The sequence below is a fragment of the Eleginops maclovinus genome, chromosome 16 (assembly GCF_036324505.1).
Source record: "Eleginops maclovinus isolate JMC-PN-2008 ecotype Puerto Natales chromosome 16, JC_Emac_rtc_rv5, whole genome shotgun sequence".
NCBI lineage: Eukaryota > Metazoa > Chordata > Actinopteri > Perciformes > Eleginopidae > Eleginops > Eleginops maclovinus.
This window is the reverse complement of record NC_086364.1, coordinates 24,924,706-24,948,033: the sequence shown is the minus strand read 5'-3', so window position 1 is coordinate 24,948,033 and position 23,328 is coordinate 24,924,706. Positions and strand designations below refer to the sequence as shown.

The following is a 23,328-nucleotide window of genomic DNA, read 5'->3' as shown; positions in this document are numbered from 1 at the left end:
GTAAAACCCTCTTTAAACTGTGGGACATTTCTTTGAATAAAACCGTCCCACCCATTGGGACTGGGGCAACGTAAAGCAACTTAAGGTAAGATTGCACGACTTCCACATTACTCCTGTTGGGCCTCATTACAGATACTAGAATCCTACGGGGTCACTCCAACAGATTGATCATGTCCTTTACTTTATAACCAATGTTGGGCAAGTCACTTCCAAAATGTAATAATGATAATAATAATAACAATAATTTGAATTTCTATAGTGCCTTTCTAGGTACCCAAGACTGCTTTACATTTTGTGAGGACAGACAGAAAACAAATAAACAAAAACTAGAATAGAAAATAAAGTAAATAAAACAGAGAACAGAAATGGTGTGATAGAAGAGCGGGGGACTAAGATTAGTTAGTTGTCAGAGGCTACGGTGAAGAGGTGAGATTTTAGTGTGGATTTGAAGATGTCCAGGGATGCAGCATTGCAGATCTCTGCAGGAAGAGCGTTCCAGAGGATGGGGGCTGCAACACTGAACGCCCTGTCACCAGCGGTTCGGAAGAGAGTGCGGGGAATAGAGAGAAGGCCCTTGTCCGAGGACCGCAGACTCCGTGTAGGGGTGTAGGGATGGAGGAGGTCTGATAGGTACTGTGGAGCAAGGCCGTGGAGAGACTTGTAGGTGAGGAGGAGGGTTTTGAAAGTGATCCGGGACTTGGTCGGAAACCAGTGAAGGTGGATGAGGGTGGGGGTCATGTGCTGCCATGGTTGGATGGTATTACATTATATATGACTTATTCCTGTCTTTTTAAACTAATAAGTTACATTATGTTATTCCTGTCTCTGACCTGTAATGCGTTACACTACTTTTGAGTTACTGTCACCAAAATAACGGCACAAGTATGTCTTTAAATGCTAAAACGTAGTTTATTGCAGCTGATTATCCAATGAAGAGCAATGTGGTTTAGCATCCTAACTGTGTTCGCCCTTAAGACTACTAACAACATATAATAGCAGCTCAGGCTCATGGAGCAATCCAATATATATCCGATAATCACAAAAGCCACGTTTTATTCAACTCTTTGGCCAAAGTCTTTCTATGTGGCAGTACATGCTGAACATTAGGAAAGAGCTAGAGGTTAAACTCCTGCTCCGTTTCAGTGGGCTGGATAATATGTGATACCGGTACCGTGACGTCTCTGTGTGTCATTAGTAACATGTGAGTGGAGCCTCTGCACGGCCCTGTGACCTGCTGGATAGGAACCAGTCTCTATGCAGCGTTAGCTCACCTGCTCATTGGTGTGGTAACGGGGATTTGGCTGACAAGCTTTCTAAAAGCCGCAGATTCCACAGAGGACAGAGGCTGCAGATCTTCAACAACAACTTCTGCCACAAGTCTCTCAACTTCTCGGGGTTCAAGCAGCATAGCAGACTGAGAGAAAGTTACCTTCTGTTGCTTTGGTTTACCGCACTTGTCTTATGTATTTATATTTCTCCAAGCCTGCAGCTCTCCATCACGCAAAATTGGAATCTGTTTCTGCACCCATCTTAACCAATCCTTAAAAAACCAAAACACTACTTAATGTTGTGTTAAAATGTGTTGTAATGTGCCTTACTGAGAATTGTAACAGGTATAATAATACTAACATGTAACGCAGTAATGTGTTACATTACTGCGTTACATCAAAAGGTAATTCATTACTGTAATGCGTTACACCCAACACTGTTCATAGCAGCAGTGAATTGAACCTGGTTTGCCATAGGTCAGAGGTAGACCTGCCGATCCAGGTGGATCTGAGCCTGGGTTAAACTTGCCTAAACTCAATGGCCTCTGATAGGTCAATTAGTAGGTCTGATTAATAGCCAGAGATTATTACAAACCCGCTGACGCAACACGATGTATGGTGTCCTCTATGGTTCACCTCCTGTTTCACCTGTGATGACTCACTTCCTGTTTCACCTGTGATGACTCACTTCCTGTTTCTCCTGTGATGACTCACCACCTGCAGCAGCGACAGGTATCCCATCCCCACGTTGTCGTAGTTCACCTTGACGTTCTTCCAGCGCACCTCGCTGCCAACCTCCATCAGAGACAGACATTCGCTGCGGTTGTTGACTTCTTCCGGCAGGAATCTTTCCTCCGACGTCTCGTTGAAACAGTAATAAAACTTCCCTGCAAACATGTTGACCCCCATGATGCTGAAGATTAGCCAGAAGATCAGACACACCAGCAGCACGTTGAAGATGGACGGGATCGCACCGACCAGAGCGTTCACCACCACCTGCAAACAGACAGGGGGAGACGATTCAGAGAGACAGGTTCAATCAGTCAGGTTCAGTAAGACAGGTTTAGAATGACAAGTTCAGACAGAGAGGTTCAGAGAGACAGGTTCAGACAGACCCTCATGCCCTCAAAGCGGGACAGGGCCCTCAGGGGTCTCAGGGCCCTCAGCGTCCTCAGAGACTTGATGGCCCCGAGCTCTGAGTAGCCCAGGATGTTGGCGGTCAGAGACACCAGAGACACCTGAAAGACAGACAGGTGAGTACATCAGCAGAGAGACAGTTTGTGTGAAGCTGTTTCAGAAAGAGACAATGTTCCTTCAGATAGACTAAAGAACTCTGGAGATCAGGTCTCAGGCTTCCCAGTAATCCCCTCCGAGGTTAGTGCTCTTACATCTACGATGAGGAAGTCCAGCCAGCACCAGGCGTTGGTGAAATAGGTCTTGAATCCGTAGGCGACCCACTTGAGAAGCATCTCCACCACGAATACGTAGGTGAAGACCTGATCTGCGTACTCCAGGACCGTCTTGATGACTTGCCGCTGCTCCAGGTAGATGTCTTCGAACGCCTGAACAAAGACACAGTCTTACCCAAGTTCCCACCATCCCATTGGAGCAGTGGGATAATATAGAGGTGCAGAAATGAGTCCTTAACCCTGCCATGAGCCCTCACTTCCTGTCGACTGGTCTGGAGGTCAATGGTTTTCAGTATGTGTTTTCGGAACGTTTTGTTCTACCACATCAAATACTTCAGTAAATACCCCAATGGTGGATATAAAAACAGGGGTTGCTAACGAGTGTCTACATGAGACGAGTTAATGTTGTTATGCCCAATATTAGCCGACTTCAGCTTAGAGGTGGTGATGTGAAGTCATGTGACCGTGCTGTAGTTCCTTTATAGCCCAACATTAGCCTCATTTAGCTTAGCGGTGGTGACGTGAAGTCATGTGACCGTGCTGTAGTTCCTTTATAGCCCAACATTAGCCTCCTTTAGCTTAGAGGTGGTGACGTGAAGTCATGTGACCGTGCTGTAGTTCCTTTATAGCCCAACATTAGCCTCCTTTAGCTTAGCGGTGGTGACCTGAAGTCATGTGACCGTGCTGTAGTTCCTTTATAGCCCAACATTAGCCTCCCTTAGCTTAGCGTTGGTGACGTGAAGTCATGTGACCGTGCTGTAGTTCCTTTATAGTGTTAGAAATAATCAATATATTGGAGCGGAACTTTAAAAGATAATTCACTGTTTCTGGACGGATCATATTTGTCCACTTCCGGTAGTATTACCGGATGTTGTTTTTAGCCTCAGATAGCATAAAGCTAATATTGTATTGTATATATGAGTAGAGGGAGAAGGACCACTGGAGTTACATACTAAACACACCGCCTCTACCTCTCACTCATTGATGCTGTAATGATACAGTTGCCTGTTTAATACCTGATAAACCTCAGAAGGATTGCATAATAGAATATTGTAGGTGAGATCTCGGACTTCGCTAACAAGATGGCGACGGTGACGTCAAAAGAGGACCCGCCCCCGACGACGTCAGCCTATAGAAGAGTCCGGAGAACCCCATGTGACAAGCGGCCAACAGGATCCAGCCCCCCGCTACCAACCAATGAGAGCACGAGAGCGGAGCACGTTTTATTTTGAAGTTAGGGTTAAGGGCGGGAAAGGGGTGGTTCTATAGAACATGTTTGTATTGTAGAACCGAGCTCTCTTTTGTTCCGGACCGCCAGACAGGAACTACTGATGAGCTCCACTCAGTCAGTGGCCTGTGGACGCGTGTCCCGGGCTATTGAGCCACAGCTGTGACACTTTTGTAAAACCTACTGCTGCATCCATTTATTAAATACTCCTTTTAAAACTTTTAAGAGGAGGTTTGCTTTCTTTCTTTTGAATCGAAACCTGGGCTTCAAATAAACAAACATTTCTTACAATTGCCCAACATTAGCCTCCTTTAGCTTAGCGGTGGTTACATGAAGTCATGTGACCGTGCTGTTCCTTTATAGCCTAGCGTTAGCTTTTTACTTCCGAAATCATAAAGAGGGGTTCATTTGTGGAAATTATCCTGCTGAACTAAACGTGTTAGTATCATAAATGTATGTTTCATTAGGACTCTGTAAAGATCTCACCTGAGTGACACGAGGCAGCCATGTTAGTAATCGGAATATCAGGCATGTTTGTAGTCCAGTTTGCCATATTTGTAGTCCACTGTTAGCTGTGTTAGAAGCTCTGATGTGAGTATATCCGCTGATGGCCATCCTTTCTCCACAGGTTAGTATTCACACTGCACACACTCCTGAGAACCAATCAGATTTGACCGGCTCAGTCATGTGATCAGATCAGACAGACCAATCAGCATCCAGCAAAACAAAGTTCCAAACACATTTCAAACATGCTTCAACAAGTAAAAATAAAACCAACAAAATGCAAATCAAACCTTCATCAACACTGACATCAGAGGTGAAGACATGATCTATGAATATCTATAATGTATACTAACGTACAATGATTTATATGATAATGTATAAACGATCTGACACTTTTCAATGCTGTCCTATCTAACTATATACAATAATGTATAATGTATAATCGATGTAATAATGTGTATAAATGTAAAATAATGTATCAGAAGATTTAATAATCCTCACCAGAGCTCCGCTGCTCATCAGGATCATGAAAATGATGAACGTCTCGAAGTAGTTGTGTTCCACGATGGAGAAACAGGTTCTCCTGACGTTACACCAGACCTTACCTCGACCAGCGGACGTGTCTATGTCCAGGAACGGACACCGGTGATAACACTCTGAAATACATGAACTCATTTTAACTCATCAATGAACATCAGGTCACTGCGTCCTGTCTCAGAACATCAATCACCTAAAGACGATTACTGCTGCTCTCTAAATTAATATAAGTAGTAACACAAGTGTGTGTGTGTGTGTGTGTGTGTGTGTGTGTGTGTACGGTCAGTGAAGCAGTCCTCAGGTGTGTTTTCATCGTGCTCTTCTTCCTCCTCTTCCTCCTGAAGATCAGGGAGTCTCTGCACTGTGCTGCACACGGACGACTCGTCACACTGCAAACACATCAGTTCTTTATATATGTCCTCCTGGGAACCAATTTCAATTTTCTTTCCCTTTTCATTTCCTACCTATTTAGGGTTAAAAAATACATCTTGCAATTTTGTCTATTTTAAAATTTTGTTTAATGGTTTTTTTCAGAAAAAGAAAGACATACATACATACCAACACAGCCTGCTAAATACATCACATATCAAAATGTCAAAGAACCACAGCAAGCTACACCACAGACAGGACAAAAACAGACAAGACGGACAAAGGGAACGGTACAGAGGTAGAGCATCCTCCATGATATACACAATGTACATGATACGCAGTATGCAAACCATCCTGCCCCCATCAGGATACAACACCTTATATTTATCCATCAAATACACAGTACATCACGTTGTTGCTTCATTTCTATGTTTGGAATTATTTGAAAGGGTGGAACTCTTCAGCATTCCAAGTCGCCGCCACAAAGGGGCCCCATACGTTCATGTAAACATCTATTCTATCCACCATCTTATAACATACTCTCTCATAGGAGGAGATTTGGGCTGTTTCATCCATCCATTCCTTAAGGGATATATCCCTTTTAGTTTTCCAGTGTCACAACACTATCCTTCATCCAGTAATAAGGGCTATTCTGCACCATGAGATCTGGTAGGCATTCAGACCACTTCCCTTTGGTACCATACCTAGCATGCAAAGCATTGGTCCCTGTACCAGAGAAGAAGCCATCACTGTATTAATGAAGGCAATAACCTCTGACCATAAGCTATCAATCATGGGGCATGAATACAACATGTGTAAGAGAGTGCCACATACAGCATCACATCTCCAACACAAGTCGGAGTGTCTGAGTCCTAGCCTTGCCATTTTACTCGGGGTCCAATATGTTCTATTGATGATTTCATAATGAATCAGACGTGTCTGCATTTCCCTTTCAACTTTAAACCCTGACCCAATAATTTCCCCCCATGTTTCACCAGTTATCTCTTCCCCTATGTCCTTCTCCCAGCATCTCTTAAGGCCTGCAAATGTGGGTGCGTGAGACCCCTCAGAAGGTTATAAAAGCACGTTTTAGTTTTTAAGTGCCAACCTCTTTCTAGCCTGTCCTGTATCTCTGTTTTTGAAATAAGTGGTAATTGTCTAAGGCGTGTCAGGATACAACTCCGTAGCTGCAGGTACCTCCAAAAATCCCTACCCGGGAGTCTATCCTTTTTCCTTAATTGTTCGAAGGACAGAAGTTGATCTCCATCAAATAGGTCCCAAATATAAACAATTCCCAATTCCAACCACCCAGCCCAGGAAAATGTGTTTCTGCCAATTTTCTAATTTGTGTTATAGCAGGGTTTGAGCCCGTGGTGTTGTGTGCGGGTCTCCATGTTTCCTGTGAAGAGGCGAGAACTGGGTTACCATAAGGGAGGACCCCATTTGTTTGAGTAATAAAGCATGGATAGGGTGAGGGTTTAAAAGGTGTCTTTCGATAGACACCCACATTGGGGCTCGTCCAGCTGTCATATATATTCTGGATAACTGTTTCAAACAAAACGCACAGTGATCTATATGGGGAAGGCCTGGGCCACCGTCCTCTATGGCTGCATTAAGTTCTGTGCGATTTATATATGGTTTTTTGCCATCCCATAGAAATTTGTATACACCTTCATTATATTTCAATAGCGCATTGCGTGGCAAGCTCAATGGTAGCATATCACTGAAATAGTTAATGTTAGGAACCATTACCATCTTTAAAATATTGATTTTCCCCAAGAGCGATAACCCCAGCTTGGTCCAATTTTGTAAAATAGGCTCTATTTTCTCAATTAATGGGATTAGGGTGTTCGTCATTATGTCTTCCAGCCGTGGAGTGAGCTTGATACCCAGATACGTTAGACCAGATGGCCGCCATGCAAATCCCCATTCCTGTCTAATACTAGGTGGGCAGAGTCTCGATAGGGGCATTGCCTCAGACTTCGACCAGTTTATTTTGTAACCTGATACGTCTGAGAAAGAGTTGATTAAGTTGAGGATGTGAGGCACCGTCGTTGTGGGGCTTCTGGATAGTATCAAAATGTAATCCGCATACATGAGCAGTTTATGTTCCTCTCCACCAGCCTTTATGCCCACTATGTTGTCATTGTGCCCTATAGCAATTGCTAATGGTTTAAGTACCAGCGCGAAGATTAAGGGAGATAAAGGACAGCCCTGCCTTGTCCCTCTATGAAGCTCAAAAAGGGGGAATTTCCTGCCATTCGTCACCACAGCTGCTTTAGGATTTTGATATAGGTCGTTGTATACCTCAGTGGGTAGAGCAGGCGGCCATATACTGGGGTTTGATCCCCATGCAGTGGACCCGGGTTTGAATCTGGCGTGACTCCCTTTGCCGTGCGTCTTCCCCTCTGTCTCCCTGTTTCTGACCTGCGCTGTCACTATATCAAAGGCACTGGTTGCCCAAAAAAAAAAAAAGTTCTTGGAAAGAAGGAGAAAAAAAAGGACTTGGATATAATAATTTGACCCATTTAATAAACGATGCAAATCTGAGAAGGCTTTGTAAAAATCAGGTGGGAAGCCGTCCTCACCCGGGGATTTACCATTCTGTAAGTCTTTTATGGCCTTTTTAACCTCTTCTAATGTAATGTCTGTTCCAATATCACCCCGTTCATCGTCTGACAAGGTCGGACATCTTACCTTAGATAGAAAACATCTTATATTCTGACACTCAGGGTTGTCTGAATTTAGAGACCTTGATAAAATATATGAAATATAGCATTAATGTCCATCTCGTGTGTCTTCAGATCGCCCCTATGGTTTTGTATTGCCGGTATTACTGATTGTGTATACTGCTGCTTTGCTCTCTGTGCCAGGAATCTCCCAGTTCTTTCCCCTTGTTGGTAATATTTGTGTTTAGTTCTGAATAATGCATATTCTACTTTCTTCTGTAATATGGAGTTAAATTCTACTTTGAGTTTGTTTAGTCCCAGAAGGGTAGTATGGTCAGATTGGGAAGAGTGTATATTTTCCAGATTTTTTATTTCCAGCTCCAGTTCCTGAAGCTGCTGAACCGATCTCTTTTTCAGATAGGATCAGTGTTGAATGAGTCGACCTCTAATAACTGCCTTAAATGCATCCCACTCCACGGCTGTGTTTGAAACTGAGCCTTTGTTATTCAGCCAATAATCCATTATCTCTTTTTCTATATTTGCCAGGGACTGTTTATCCCGGAGTAGGGATGGGTTAAATCTCCACCTAGTGGGTGGGGTTCTTAGCATTTGGCCTAAACGAAACGCTATCCCGACCGAAGCATGATCTGATATTAAGAGGCAACTCCCCTCTGGCTAGAGGACCCAGCACTATAAAAAACCTTCCCTACCCAATCCCTCCGAAATAATAAGGAGTCCTTTTTTCCAGGTTGGTCTCCTACTCCTTCCTCGGGGTAAACATCAGTGAAGACCTGACATGGACACATCACACCAGGGTCATATCCAAGACCTTCCTTCCAGGCTGCGGAAGTTCAACATGGACTCCAGGATACTCTGCAACTTCTACAGGTGCACCATCGAGAGTATCCTGACTGGCTGCATCACCGCCTGGTATGGCAGCTGCACCGCCCTCAACCGTAAGACTCTACAGAGGGTGGTGAAAACTGCTCAGCACATCACCAGGACGGAGCTGCCATCCATGGAGGACCTCTACACCCAGCGGTGTAGGAAGAAGGCCGGTAGGATATTAAAGGAGCCCCATCACCCCAGCACCAATCTGTTCTGTCTGCTGCCGTCTGGCAGACGGTACCGCAGCATCCGGACCAAGACCACCAGACTCAGAGACAGTTTTATACCACAGGCTATAAGACTGCTGAACTCCTGAGCTGTGTGAATGTCTACTCACATCTGTTTATAGTACACACATACTATATATTATACACATCTGCCATACATATCTGCTATACATAATATATGCATCTGTCCATACCTCCTCATTCAACAGAGTAAAGTGTGTAAATACTCTCAATGTATTCCACATATGTATATATTTCACACCCTCAAATCTTTATTGTTGTTATTGTAAATATTCTTCTCTCTTTTTGCACTATTTTATTATCTTATTTGCACCATGTATGTTGAGTTGTTGGAGGAGCATGGGACATAAGATTTTCATTGCCAACATATACGCTGTATCTGCTGTGCATATGACAAATAAACCTTGAAACCTGCAAGAAAAAGAGATACAGTAAAACCTTCTTCCTTTTAGTGGCTATGTTTGCACCCTTAACATTTAAGGATGTCAATCTAACCAGTTCACCCACTATCTATTTCCAAATGTATAGTTACCAAGATGATTCAGCATACCGCAACCAGAGCACACGTTAAGAGCTCCAACCCCACAGACCTAACACACAACGCAACTCTGCACTAAAATCACACCTTTTTGCACTAGCCTTCCCCTCCTAACTCCCACCTTCTTCTGGTTTTAACCTCTGTTGTTGTTTTGAACCCTAGTATTAATTAATAATTGATCTGTTCGCCTAGTTCTGATAGGGCAATATGTAAAGCGTCTTTGAGTACCGTAAAAAGCGCTATGTAAATGTGATTTATTATTATTAACTCTGTTAGATAAGAAACTACATAAAGAAACTACAAGTATAAGCCACAGCAAAACATGTGGCTCTCCTCCTTTAACTAAACTACTATAGCGCATTCTGTGAGAAGGATCCCTGACCGCCACACCACCCCACCCCCAAAGCCTGTCACTTCAATGCGTTATTCACAATTAAAACCCACAACTCAACCACGACTGCATACAGACCCAATACCTGTATGTAGGCACAGCCACATTGTACGTAGCCCGCAGCGCAGCAACGTGTGTCCCCACAAACCCTCAAGAGTCTAAAACGGGCCAGTTCAGTGACCGTGGTAATGACCGTGATATTCAGCCCAGGGTTCCTAGGAAGCCCGCCGCTGCATCCGGCGAGATGAAAAAATGGGATCGGTTGTTCACAGTCATTTTAAGAGTTGCTGGATATAACATGGAGTACTGTATCCTGCGTCCTTGGAACTGCTTCTTCACCACATCAAACTTCCTACGCTGCTGGAGAACCTCCTGAGATAGATCCTGGAAGAAGGAGATTCTGTTGCCCTGCCATTCGACTCCCCTCTTGTCGCGGGCCGCCCGTAGCACGGCTTCTCTGGCGCTCTTAGCAAACGAACCAAAATATGTCGGCTGCGGCTGCCATCCTTCTTCAGTCCGACGCGATGTGCTCTCTCCAGCTCAAATCCCGAATCCACTTCGAGGTCCATTTTTTCAGAAAATATGCTTAGCACAAAACTACGTAAGTCCTGTTGCTCAGCATTTTCCGGCATGCCCGTTATACGAACATTATCTCGCCTTCCAGCATCTTCCAGGTATGTGACTTTATCTTGGAGTGTTTACACGTGTGCTGCGGTGGAATCTATGCTAGCGCCGCGGCTGTTGCTAACGTCCTCCAGGTTAGAAATCCTGTCTTCAGCCTCCGGCATCCTTCCGCCAAGCTTCTCCACCGTGCTCTGTAGTGTTTCCAGACCCAGTTTCATACTGCTCACATCTGCTGCAATCCCTTTTAGGAGGCTGTTGATGCTAGCAAGTTCAGAGTTGGTGCTGTTGGCACGTGTTGCCTGTCCCCTGTTTTGAGCTTCCATCTCTGTCGGGCTCTTCTTTACATTTCTTGATGGTCGAGGCGGATTTTGCTTCGGATCCTGCGACATCCTGGCTTATGACTCTATCTGAGACTGTTTTAGCTAAATTTGGTCCAGTGCTATAACTGTGGCATGGGGGCAGAGTAGCTCTGCGGAGCCGAGCAAAGGGCTAAGCTGCCATGTTGGTCACTCTCTTCACCGGAAGTCCAATTTTGTCTTTTTTAAATCAAATAATTGTATTTTACAGTATGTCCACCGTAGAGGATGTCAAGACCATTTTAGTGTGAAAAGACAGCCAATATTAACAGATAAAGTACGTAACATATTATACTTAAAGAGTGATATTAATACAATAATACATTCACCTTTATTCAACAAAAAAAAACAAGTAGTTGATCTGAACACTGCTGTATATTTGGCCACTAAAAAAAATGTAGGTTGTTGTTTGGTCAAAGCTGCCAAATCTTCGAAGACTTTGTAAATGTACTGGGAAAGGTACTGAATTGGAAACCAGTGTGCACAGGTTGTACGGTCATTTTGACTAGTTTGATGGATTTGGTCTCCAATTGACCATAACTCATAGGATCAAACCAGGAGTTGTTGAGGCAATTCGCATTTTTCATGGCTCCCCTTAAAATAAAAATACAACGTTAAAACATACTTGCTACTCTTGGCTCACAGAGGGATACTTCTTTCATGCTCGTCAAGTATATGTCTGCTACTCTGAACCTCCTGCTTGTTCTTCATCCTCTTCTATCTAAGGTGTGAAATAATCATCTCTCCTATTATCTGAGAGCTCCAAATCTGAACATATATATACACCGATCAGCCATAACATTTTGACCACCTCCATAACATTGTGAAGGTCCCCCTTTTGCGGCCAAAACAGCCCTGACCCGTCCAGGCCTGGACTCTACTAGACCAGAAGGCATGCTGTAGTGTCTGGCACCAGGATGTTAGCAGCAGATCCTTTAAGACCTTTACGTAGAGAAGGGGGGTCTCCATGGATCGGACTGGTTTATCCAGCACATCCCACAGATGCTCGATGGATTAAGATCTGGGAAAATTGGAGACCAAGTCAACACCTTGAAGTTGTTGTTGTGTGGCTCAAACCATTCCTGAACCACTTGCAGTGTTGCAGGCAGCATCATCCTGCTGACAGTGTCCACTGCCATTAGGGAACACCATCTCCATGAAGGGGGGTACCAGGTCTGCAAGAACTTTAGGTAGGTGGGGGTACGTGTCGAAGTAACATTCACATGAATGGCAGGACCCAAGGTTTCCCAGCAGAATATTGCCCAGAGTGTCACACGGCCTCCGCAGCTGGCCTTCTTCCCAAAGTACATCCTGGTGCCATGTCTTCCCCAGGTAAGAGGCGCTCCCAGCCGTCCACACAAGGTGATCCATCAGACCAGCCCACCTTCTTCCATTGCACCGTGATCCAGTTCTGATGCTCACCTGCCAATTGTAGGCACTTTGGGAGGTGGATAGAGGTCAGCATGGCCACCCTGACCAGTCTGAAGCTACGCAGCCCCCTACTCAACAAGCTGTGATGCTCTGTGTTCTGACTGCTCTCTAACAGAACCGGCATGAACTGTTTCAATTATTTGAGCTTCAGCAGCTTGTTTGTTGCATCGGACCACACAAAGTTCCCTCACCACGCACATCAATGAACTTTTGCTGCCCAGGACCCTGTCGCCAGTTCACCGGTCCTTCCTTTTGGTAGGTACTGACCACTGCAGACCAGGAACCCAACCAAAAGAGCAGGAGTTTTGGAGATGCTCTGACCCAGTCATCTAGCCATCACAATTTGTCAAAGTCGCTCACATCCTTTTCCTGCTTCCAATAAATCAACTTTGAGAACAAAGTGTTCACTTGCTGCCTAACATACCCCCCCTCCTCACTAACGAGATAACAACTGCTCTTCCCTTCAGCTGCCAGTGGTCATAATGTTATGGCTGATCGGTGCATACAGTATGGATATATACTGTATGTACATATATATGCACAGATGAAGTCCTGAAACCATATCGGTGAGTAAAAATGACCTGGGAGCACTTACTTCTTCTTCTTCGTCCTTGTCTTCATCGTCGTTGTCCCGCGAATCTAGGTCTGACTCGGCCTCAGCGATGGGGACCCTTAGCAACGGGAGGCTGCGGTAGTTGCTGGTCAAGTTGCCATGGTTACAGTCAAGGGACTTGACCTCAGAGTTCATGAAGGTCAGATCCAACAAGTCCTTTGTTTGCTGGTCCTCCTCTTTATCCACCACTAAGAAAGAAATGACAATACCGCATCGAGTATCAGGACTTCATCTGGGATCCACGATGGACTACTGATACACATTTAAACAAAGAGACTAGAAACCCTCACCACTGAGGTCTGGGCTCACGTGGTTCTTCTTTCCAATTAAAGTCCAGATCTGTTCCAAGACCCACATCTTCATCCAGGACACAGCCCTGTTAATCCGGATTATGGCGATTTGCAAGTTGTTTTCTCCTTCCTCCTCTGGGGCCGCCAGATTATCCCCGCTGAAAGAGCTCAGCAACAAGGCCAGAAACAGATTCAGGACCTGCAGCAAGACCAGAAAAACAGTTAGGACCTGAAACAAGACCAGGAACATTTGCAGGATCTGAAACAGGACCAGAAACCGATTCAGCGCCTGAAACAAGGCCAGGAACAGATTATTCGACCAGCTCCTTGTTCTTCTGCTATAGACTGAAGACTCTCTGTGATAGAGCTTATAGTGGGTGCTGATTCAGGGTGACCTGGGACCCACTCCTTGTTCTTCTGCTATGGACTGAAGACTCTCCTCTGTGATAGAGTTTATAGTGGGGACTAGTTCAGGCTGACGGATCAGGGACTGAAACAGGAAGTAGACTCACCACCAGGTTTCCGATTACCATCACCATCATGAAGACGATGAGACACATGGTCTGACCCGAGACCTCCATGCAGTCCCACATGGTCTCGATCCACTCCCCACACAGGACCCTGAAGATGATGAGGAAGGCGTGGAAGAAGTCCGTCATGTGCCAGCGAGGGAGCTCACAGTCCAGGTTTATGCGGCAGACACAGTCTTTGTAGTTCTTCCCAAACAGCTGCATCCCAACCACGGCAAAGATAAAGACGATGATGGCCAGGACCAGAGTCAGGTTCCCCAGAGCCCCCACCGAGTTCCCTATGATCTTTATTAGCATGTTCAGGGTTGGCCAGGACTTAGCCAGCTTAAAGACCCGCATCTGGAGACAGGTGAGAGACAGGTAGAGAGACAGTTGAGAGACATGTAGAGAGACGGGTGAGAGACAGGCAGAGAGACGGGTAGAGAGACAGGTGAAAGACAGGTACGGCTTCAGACAGCTAGTGACCAATCTGAAGGCGCGCAGTAAAGACAGACAGATGGACAGACAGACAGACAGACAGGTACAGACCAGTCTGAAGGAGCGCAGTACAGACAGACAGACAGACAGACAGACAGACAGACAGACAGACAGGTACAGACCAGTCTGAAGGAGCGCAGTACAGACAGTCCCTGGACGTTGGCCAGTCCGAGCTCCACCAGACTCATGGTGACGATGATGCTGTCAAAGATGTTCCAGCCGACCTGTAACCATGGCAACAGCTGTCAGATGTAAGTCCTGATTATACATATAAATATTGATCTTTACTTTGTTTATAAACATGTTTATTTACTATATATATATATACAAATACACTCTGTATATAAATGTATATATACACAGTAAATATATTTACTCTGTATATAATATATATATTTACTGTATATATAAATAAATATATATATATACACAGTAAATATATATATTTACTGTGTATATATTATATACACAGTAAATATATATATTATATACACAGTAAATATATATATTTACTGTGTATAATATATATACAGTAAATATATATATTATATACACAGTAAATATATTTACTCTGTATATAATATATATATTTACTGTATATATAAATAAATATAAATATATATATTTACTGTGTATATATATATATACACAGTAAATATATATATTTATATATACAGTAAATATATATATTTACTGTATATATAAATAAATATATATATTATATACACAGTAAATATATACATTATATACACAGTAAATATATATATTTATATATACAGTAAATATATATATTTACTGTATATATAAATAAATATATACAGTAAATATATACATTTATATATACAGTAAATATATACATTTATATATACAGTAAATATATATATTTACTGTATATATAAATATATATATTTACTGTGTATATAATATATATATTTATTTATATACACAGTAAATATATATATTTATATTTATTTATATATACAGTAAATATATATATTTACTGTATATATAAATAAATGTATATATATATACACAGTAAATATATACATTATATACACAGTAAATATATTTATATACAGAGTAAATATATATATATATATGTGTGTACACAGAAATATATGTATACACACCTCCTGCTTCATACACTATGAAGACACATCCCATTACCTCCTCGTTTCCTTCACTCGCGTCTTTTCCTTGCGTCTTAGGTCCGCCCCGTAAGACGTCAGTGAGAGATGTGAGTGAGAGATGTGAGGACAGAGGAGTCCTAAGGTATGATTAGGAATGTCCTCGTTAACTCCAGCATCACTTTTTACCGAAGCCCTTTACTGTCATCGGACCAAATAATCCCTTCGAACCTGTGATGTAGTTTATTGAAATGAATCTGTCTATCTCTTTTATTATAATTTCAATGTATTATTTTCGTTCCTGTATTAGTTTTTCCAGGTATACAATTTAAGTTATAATCATAATAATGATGATTGGTTGATTCACTTCAATAGGTTATTTGAACTTGTTTCAGATGTTGTCATTGAATTCCTCCTACAGAAGAGAGACACACATCACTCACAGATCTGCTGGATATCTGGTCAGTATTTGTATACGTCCTAATTGTTCTGTGGGTTTTATCAAGACATGAAACAAAATCCAACAACTGTACTTTATTATATTATAGTCAAACCATTATTATTGAATCTGTTGGTATATTTCTCACACTTTAATGTGTGTATAGAGTAGAATCACCTTATTCGTTAAAGAGATTTATATATTTAACCCGTATTGAAACACTTTGAACTTTGACTGATCTTCCTTTAACAGAACAGCTGCAGTGAGCAGAGTGGAGCTGGGGTCGGAGCTTTGCTGCACGAGAAGTGAACACTTCTGCGTAGTCTACACTCATATATCCTCCCACTTGTCTCCCTCTCATCTCCTGTGGAAGCCTCCTGCCTCCTAGACTCCTCCGTGCGCATTTGAGCGATCGGGACGTCCTTCAACATGGCGTACCTCGATCGATTTCCGGGTCAAATCATCAAGGAGAGAGAAGAGAGGAGTCGAGGAGGGACATTGGGATGAACCTTATTCCTGCTTCATACACACTTCCCTCTTCAAGTCTGCTGACCAACAGCAAGTCTAACCTGGAAGTAGTAGTACGGGTCCATGGCCAGAAGCTTGAGCACCATCTCTGCCGTGAAGATCCCTGTGAAGACCTGAGAGAGGAAAGAAACCAGAGGTCAGAAATCAGAGATCAGAGCATAGAGATCATGGGTCAGTGGTCAGGGGTCAGAAATCAATGGTCAGAGATCAGGGGTCAGAGGTCAGCATTACACATAATCAAGGCTCAAGGTTTTAAAATTCAGAATTTTCACTGTCACATGACAACAATCTTACATTTATCTCAGGGGAATATAACATCAGTCACCAGCTGGGGAAGTACCATCTGTCACCAGCAAGGGGCAGTAACATCTGTCACCAGCAGGCAGAAATAACATCTTGCACCAGCAGGGGGATATAACATCTGTCCCCAGCAGGGGGCAGTAACATCTGTCTCACCCTGTTAGAGGCAGTGCCATCTGTCACCAGCAGGGGGATATAACATCTTGCACCAGCAGGGGGATATAATATCTTGCACCAGCAGGGGGATATAACATCTTGCACCAGCAGGGGGACATAACATCTGTCCCCAGCAGGGGGACATAACATCTGTCCCCAGCAGGGGGATATAACATCTTGCACCAGCAGGGGGATATAACATCTTGCACCAGCAGGGGGATATAACATCTGTCCCCAGCAGGGGGATATACCATCTGTCACCAGCAGGGGGCAGTAACATCTGTCTCACCCTGTTAGAGGCAGTACCATCTGTCACGAGCAGGGGGCAGTAACATCTGTCTCACCCTGTTGGGGGCGGTAACATCTGTCACCAGCAGGTCACCAGCAGGTGACAGCTGTTACAGGTGACAAGTGACCGTCCGTTTTTGAACCCTAAGTCGTTACTGCCCCCTGCTGGTGACAGATGTTACTGCCCCCCACAGGATGAGAAAGATGTGACTGGCCCCTGCTGGTGACAGATGTTATTGCCCCCAAAAGGTTAAGGCAGATGTTACTGCTCCTTGCTGGTGAAACTGCTGATACTAAGGGACTCTTGTCTTCCTCTCACCAGGTTCCCGACGCTCAGCAGCTCCTCGAACTCCTCCGTCATTGGGTAATGCTCCATGGCCATGAAGACAGTGTTGAGGACGATGCAGATAGTGATCCCAAGGTCCACGAACGGGTCCATGACGATTGTGTAGAGCCACAGCTTGAGCCACCGCCAGCAGCCACAGCAGTTCCACTTCAGGAAGACGTCGGAGAAGACGTACCAACATGGAGGACACGGCCTCTGGTCTTCGGCGAAGTCTGATACACATATCAAGGGGTATAAAACACAGAAGGGGCACCGAGAACATAGCAGGGGGCCAGAAGACATCATGCATAGTATATTTATACATCAATCTTAACTAAATAATGTGTGTGTTTGTGTGTTGTGTGTGTGTTTACCTTCCATGGCATTGTGTTCTTCTTCGTGGCTCTTTATCTCTAATGAGTTCTTCTCTGCTTCCTGTTTCTCTGAGAACGCCGCTCTGCATGCCGCCTGCTGTAATAACAGACAGGTGGAAGGTCAGGTAACAGAGAGACAGGTATAGAGACAGGTAAACAGGTGTGTCTCACCTCCTCCTCCCTGGTCCTCAGCAGGTCCAGGATCTGTTGGTACTCATCCTCCTTCTTCTGGTTCTCGGCCTGTGTTGCCTCGTTCTGCTCGGCGTATGCCATCGCCACCACGGCCAGGATCAGGTTTATCAGGTAGAAGGAGCCCAGGAAGATCACCACCACGAAGAACACCATGTAGGTCTTTCCTGCTGCCCTCAGGGTCTTCAGACAGACAGGTGAGAGACAGGCAGATGAGAGACACACAGGTGAGGAGGGACAGAGAAGCCCCGCCCCCTTCATCCCTCAGCCTATTGAGAGCCACTGACCAGGTGGAAGAGGTTTTCCCAGAAGTCCTGAGTCATCAGTCTGAAGAGGGACAGGAAGGCCCATCCGAACGAGTCGTAGCTGGTGTATCCATAGTTAGGATTCCTGCCGACTTTCAGACACACGTAGCCCTCTGGACAGACCCTGAACACACCATCTGTCATTATTATAATTTGGATTGTTGTTTAAATTCGTATGGTTTATTGCACTGATTGTAAGTCGCTTTGGATAAAATGAATATTAAAGAAGCAGTGTAGTGACGTACCCAGCATCAGAGCTGTTTCCACACAGCAGGGCATCCAGCTGACCCGACTGGTAGTAGTAGTTCTCTGTCAGACAGACAGACAGACAGACAGACAGACAGACAGACAGACAGACAGACAGACAGACAGACAGACAGACAGACAGGCAGTATTTGTACAGCGTGGCTGGAATAACGAAAAGCTGGTTTAAGTCATCATGTGACCCAGGAGGTCATGTGACTCTAACCCGACTGTAACCTAACCCTGGAACATGTGCTCAGGATCCCCTCTGAGCTGGCTGTAATGGCTTGTACCGGAGATATCAGTCTGTATCACAGAGTCCCTCAGGGTTCTGGTCTGGTGTTATTCTGTCCAACGCATACATGCTACCTTTGGTAATATTATAAGAAATCATTATCCTACCCCCACAGTCCCTTGTACAACCAACGACACAGACTCTGTGCATCACTGTAAACTGCTGACTCGTGTTACTACTGCTGCAGTAAAAGTGTTTGTACCTGGGTTGTTGATGTACTCGTGGTAATCAAAGCCAGTTCCTGTATTGTTGACGTTGGTGTCATTGACACCGTAACCCTGTCTGATGTCAGACGTATGGTTTTTGAACTGGGGGGGGAACAGGACACACTTCTGCCGCAGGTTTCCCATGAAGAGCTGCAGACCAATCAGAGCGAAGACGCTGAGGCAGAACACCGTCAAGATCATCACGTCACCCAGCTTCTTCACCGACTGCATGAGAGCTCCCACTATCGTCTTCAGACCTGACCAATCAGAGGTAACGGTGAGTCACACGCACACTGTACTAACACACACACACACACACACACACACACACACACACACACACACACCGGGGATCACGGTGATGGTCTTCAGTGCTCGGAGGACTCTGAACGTCCTCAGCACAGAAACGTTTCCCAGATCCACAAACTCAGTGAGGTACCTGTGACACAGGAAGAACTCAGATGAACCTCTGGGTGTGAGTAGGTGTGTGTTTAATGGTGTACTGTCACAGTGTAGCACAGTGCAGTAATGTGTATCACAGTGTAGTATTGTGTATAACAGTGTAGTATTGTGTATTACAGTGTATCAGAGTGTAGTATTGTGTATTACAGTGTATCAGAGTGTAGTATTGTGTATTACAGTGTAGTATTGTGTATCTTAGTGTTGTATTGTGTATTCCAGTGTAGTATTGTGTATTACGCCATGCTGATGACCATGAAGTCCAGCCAGTTCCACGGGTCCTTCAGGAAGGTGAAATTCCCCCTACAGAAACCTCTGGAGAGGACTTTTACCGTGGCCTCAAACGTGTAAATGAATGTAAACACATATCTGTTCAAAGACAGGAAACAACAACAGCATTAAACTACTGACAGAAAACTTCATGTTACAGACAGCTTAACCCTCCACAGACAGCTCAACATCCCACAGAGAACTCAACATCCCACAGACAGCTCAACATCCCACAGACAGCTCAACATCCCACAGACAGCTCAACATCCCACAGACACCTCAACATCCCACAGACAACTCAACACCCCATAGACAACTCAACACCCCATAGACAACTCAACACCCCACAGACAACTCAACATCCCACAGACAGCTCAACATCCCACAGACAACTCAACACTCCACAGACAACTCAACACCCCACAGACAACTCAACATCCCACAGACACCTCAACATCCCACAGACAACTCAACACCCCATAGACAACTCAACACCCCATAGACAACTCAACACCCCACAGACAACTCAACACTCCACAGACAACTCAACACTCCACAGACAACTCAACACCCCACAGACAGCTCAACATCCCACAGACAACTCAACATCCCACAGACAACTCAACACTCCACAGACAACTCAACACCCCACAGACAGCTCAACATCCCACAGACAACTCAACATCCCACAGACAACTCAACACTCCACAGACAACTCAACACCCCACAGACAGCTCAACATCCCACAGACAACTCAACATCCCACAGACAACTCAACACTCCACAGACAACTCAACACTCCACAGACAACTCAACACCCCACAGACAACTCAACATCCCACAGACAGCTCAACATCCCACAGACAACTCAACACTCCACAGACAACTCAACACCCCACAGACAACTCAACATCCCACAGACACCTCAACATCCCACAGACAACTCAACATCCCACAGACAACTCAACACTCCACAGACAACTCAACACTCCACAGACAACTCAACACCCCACAGACAACTCAACATCCCACAGACAGCTCAACATCCCACAGACAGCTCAACATCCCACAGAGAACTCAACATCCCACAGAGAACTCAACATCCCACAGACAACTCAACATCCCACAGACAACTCAACATCCCACAGACAGCTCAACATCCCACAGACAACTCATCACCCCATAGACAACTCAACACTCCACAGACAACTCAACACTCCACAGACAGCTCAACATCCCACAGAGTACTCAACATCCCACAGACACCTCAACATCCCACAGACAACCCAACACCCCACAGACAACTCAACACCCCATAGACAACTCAACACTCCACAGACAGCTCAACATCCCACAGACAGCTCAACACCCCACAGACAACTCAACATCCCACAGACAGCTCAACATCCCACAGACAGCTCAACACCCCACAGACAACTCAACATCCCACAGACAACTCAACATCCCACAGACAACTCAACACCCCATAGACAACTCAACACTCCACAGACAACTCAACACCCCATAGACAACTCAACACTCCACAGACAACTCAACACCCCACAGACAACTCAACATCCCACAGACAACTCAACATCCCACAGACAGCTCAACATCCCACAGACAGCTCAACACCCCACAGACAACTCAACATCCCACAGACAACTCAACATCCCACAGACAACTCAACACCCCATAGACAACTCAACACCCCACAGACAACTCAACACTCCACAGACAACTCAACACTCCACAGACAACTCAACACCCCATAGACAACTCAACACTCCAGACAGCTCAACACCCCACAGACAACTCAACATCCCACAGACAGCTCAACATCCCACAGAGTACTCAACATCCCACAGACACCTCAACATCCCACAGACACCCCACACCCCATAGACAACTCAACACTCCACAGACAGCTCAACATCCCACAGACAGCTCAACATCCCACAGACAACTCAACATCCCACAGACAGCTCAACACTCCACAGACAACTCAACACTCCACAGACAACTCAACACCCCATAGACAACTCAACACTCCACAGACAACTCAACACCCCACAGACAACTCAACATCCCACAGACAGCTCAACATCCCACAGACAACTCAACATCCCACAGACACCTCAACATCCCACAGACAACTCAACACCCCATAGACAACTCAACACTCCACAGACAACTCAACACCCCACAGACAACTCAACATCCACAGACAGCTCAACATCCCATAGACAACTCAACACCCCATAGACAACTCAACACTCCACAGACAACTCAACACCCCACAGACAACTCAACATCCCACAGACAGCTCAACACTCCACAGACAACTCAACATCCCACAGACAGCTCAACATCCCACAGACAGCTCAACACCCCACAGACAACTCAACATCCCACAGACAGCTCAACATCCCACAGACAGCTCAACACCCCACAGACAACTCAACATCCCACAGACAGCTCAACATCCCACAGACAACTCAACATCCCACAGACAACTCAACATCCCACAGACAGCTCAACATCCCACAGACAACTCAACACCCCATAGACAACTCAACACTCCACAGACAACTCAACACCCCATAGACAACTCAACACTCCACAGACAACTCAACACCCCACAGACAACTCAACATCCCACAGACAGCTCAACACCCCACAGACAACTCAACATCCCACAGACAGCTCAACATCCCACAGAGTACTCAACATCCCACAGACAGCTCAACACTCCACAGACACCTCAACATCCCACAGACAACTCAACACCCCATAGACAACTCAACACCCCATAGACAACTCAACACTCCACAGACAACTCAACACCCCACAGACAACTCAACACTCCACAGACAGCTCAACATCCCACAGACAGCTCAACATCCCACAGACAGCTCAACATCCCACAGACAACTCAACATCCCACAGACAGCTCAACACTCCACAGACAACTCAACACTCCACAGACAACTCAACACCCCACAGACAACTCAACACTCCACAGACAGCTCAACATCCCACAGACAACTCAACATCCCACAGACAGCTCAACATCCCACAGACAACTCAACACCCCACAGACAACTCAACATCCCACAGACAGCTCAACACTCCACAGACAACTCAACACTCCACAGACAGCTCAACATCCCACAGACAACTCAACATCCCACAGACAACTCAACACTCCACAGACAGCTCAACATCCCACAGACAACTCAACACTCCACAGACAGCTCAACACCCCACAGACAACTCAACATCCCACAGACAACTCAACATCCCACAGACAACTCAACACTCCACAGACAACTCAACACCCCATAGACAACTCAACACTCCACAGACAACTCAACATCCCACAGACAGCTCAACATCCCACAGACAACTCAACATCCCACAGACAGCTCAACATCCCACAGACAGCTCAACA

At 45.0% G+C, this 23,328-nt stretch overlaps 1 protein-coding gene across 1 annotated transcript in view; it reads right to left on the bottom strand.

Annotated features, from left to right (window-relative positions):
- The window catches only part of scn4ab (sodium channel, voltage-gated, type IV, alpha, b), a 29,679-nt gene that overhangs the window by 4,273 nt on the left and 2,078 nt on the right, over window positions 1-23,328 (bottom strand). The window contains 18 exon segments of the mRNA XM_063903498.1: window positions 1,983-2,264; window positions 2,384-2,506; window positions 2,657-2,830; window positions 4,911-5,065; window positions 5,227-5,335; window positions 13,056-13,261; window positions 13,364-13,562; window positions 13,876-14,232; window positions 14,493-14,594; window positions 16,506-16,577; window positions 17,528-17,766; window positions 17,908-18,004; window positions 18,079-18,279; window positions 18,384-18,525; window positions 18,647-18,710; window positions 19,142-19,402; window positions 19,493-19,584; window positions 19,845-19,973. Coding sequence (XP_063759568.1) covers window positions 1,983-2,264; window positions 2,384-2,506; window positions 2,657-2,830; window positions 4,911-5,065; window positions 5,227-5,335; window positions 13,056-13,261; window positions 13,364-13,562; window positions 13,876-14,232; window positions 14,493-14,594; window positions 16,506-16,577; window positions 17,528-17,766; window positions 17,908-18,004; window positions 18,079-18,279; window positions 18,384-18,525; window positions 18,647-18,710; window positions 19,142-19,402; window positions 19,493-19,584; window positions 19,845-19,973 — 3,004 coding nt within the window.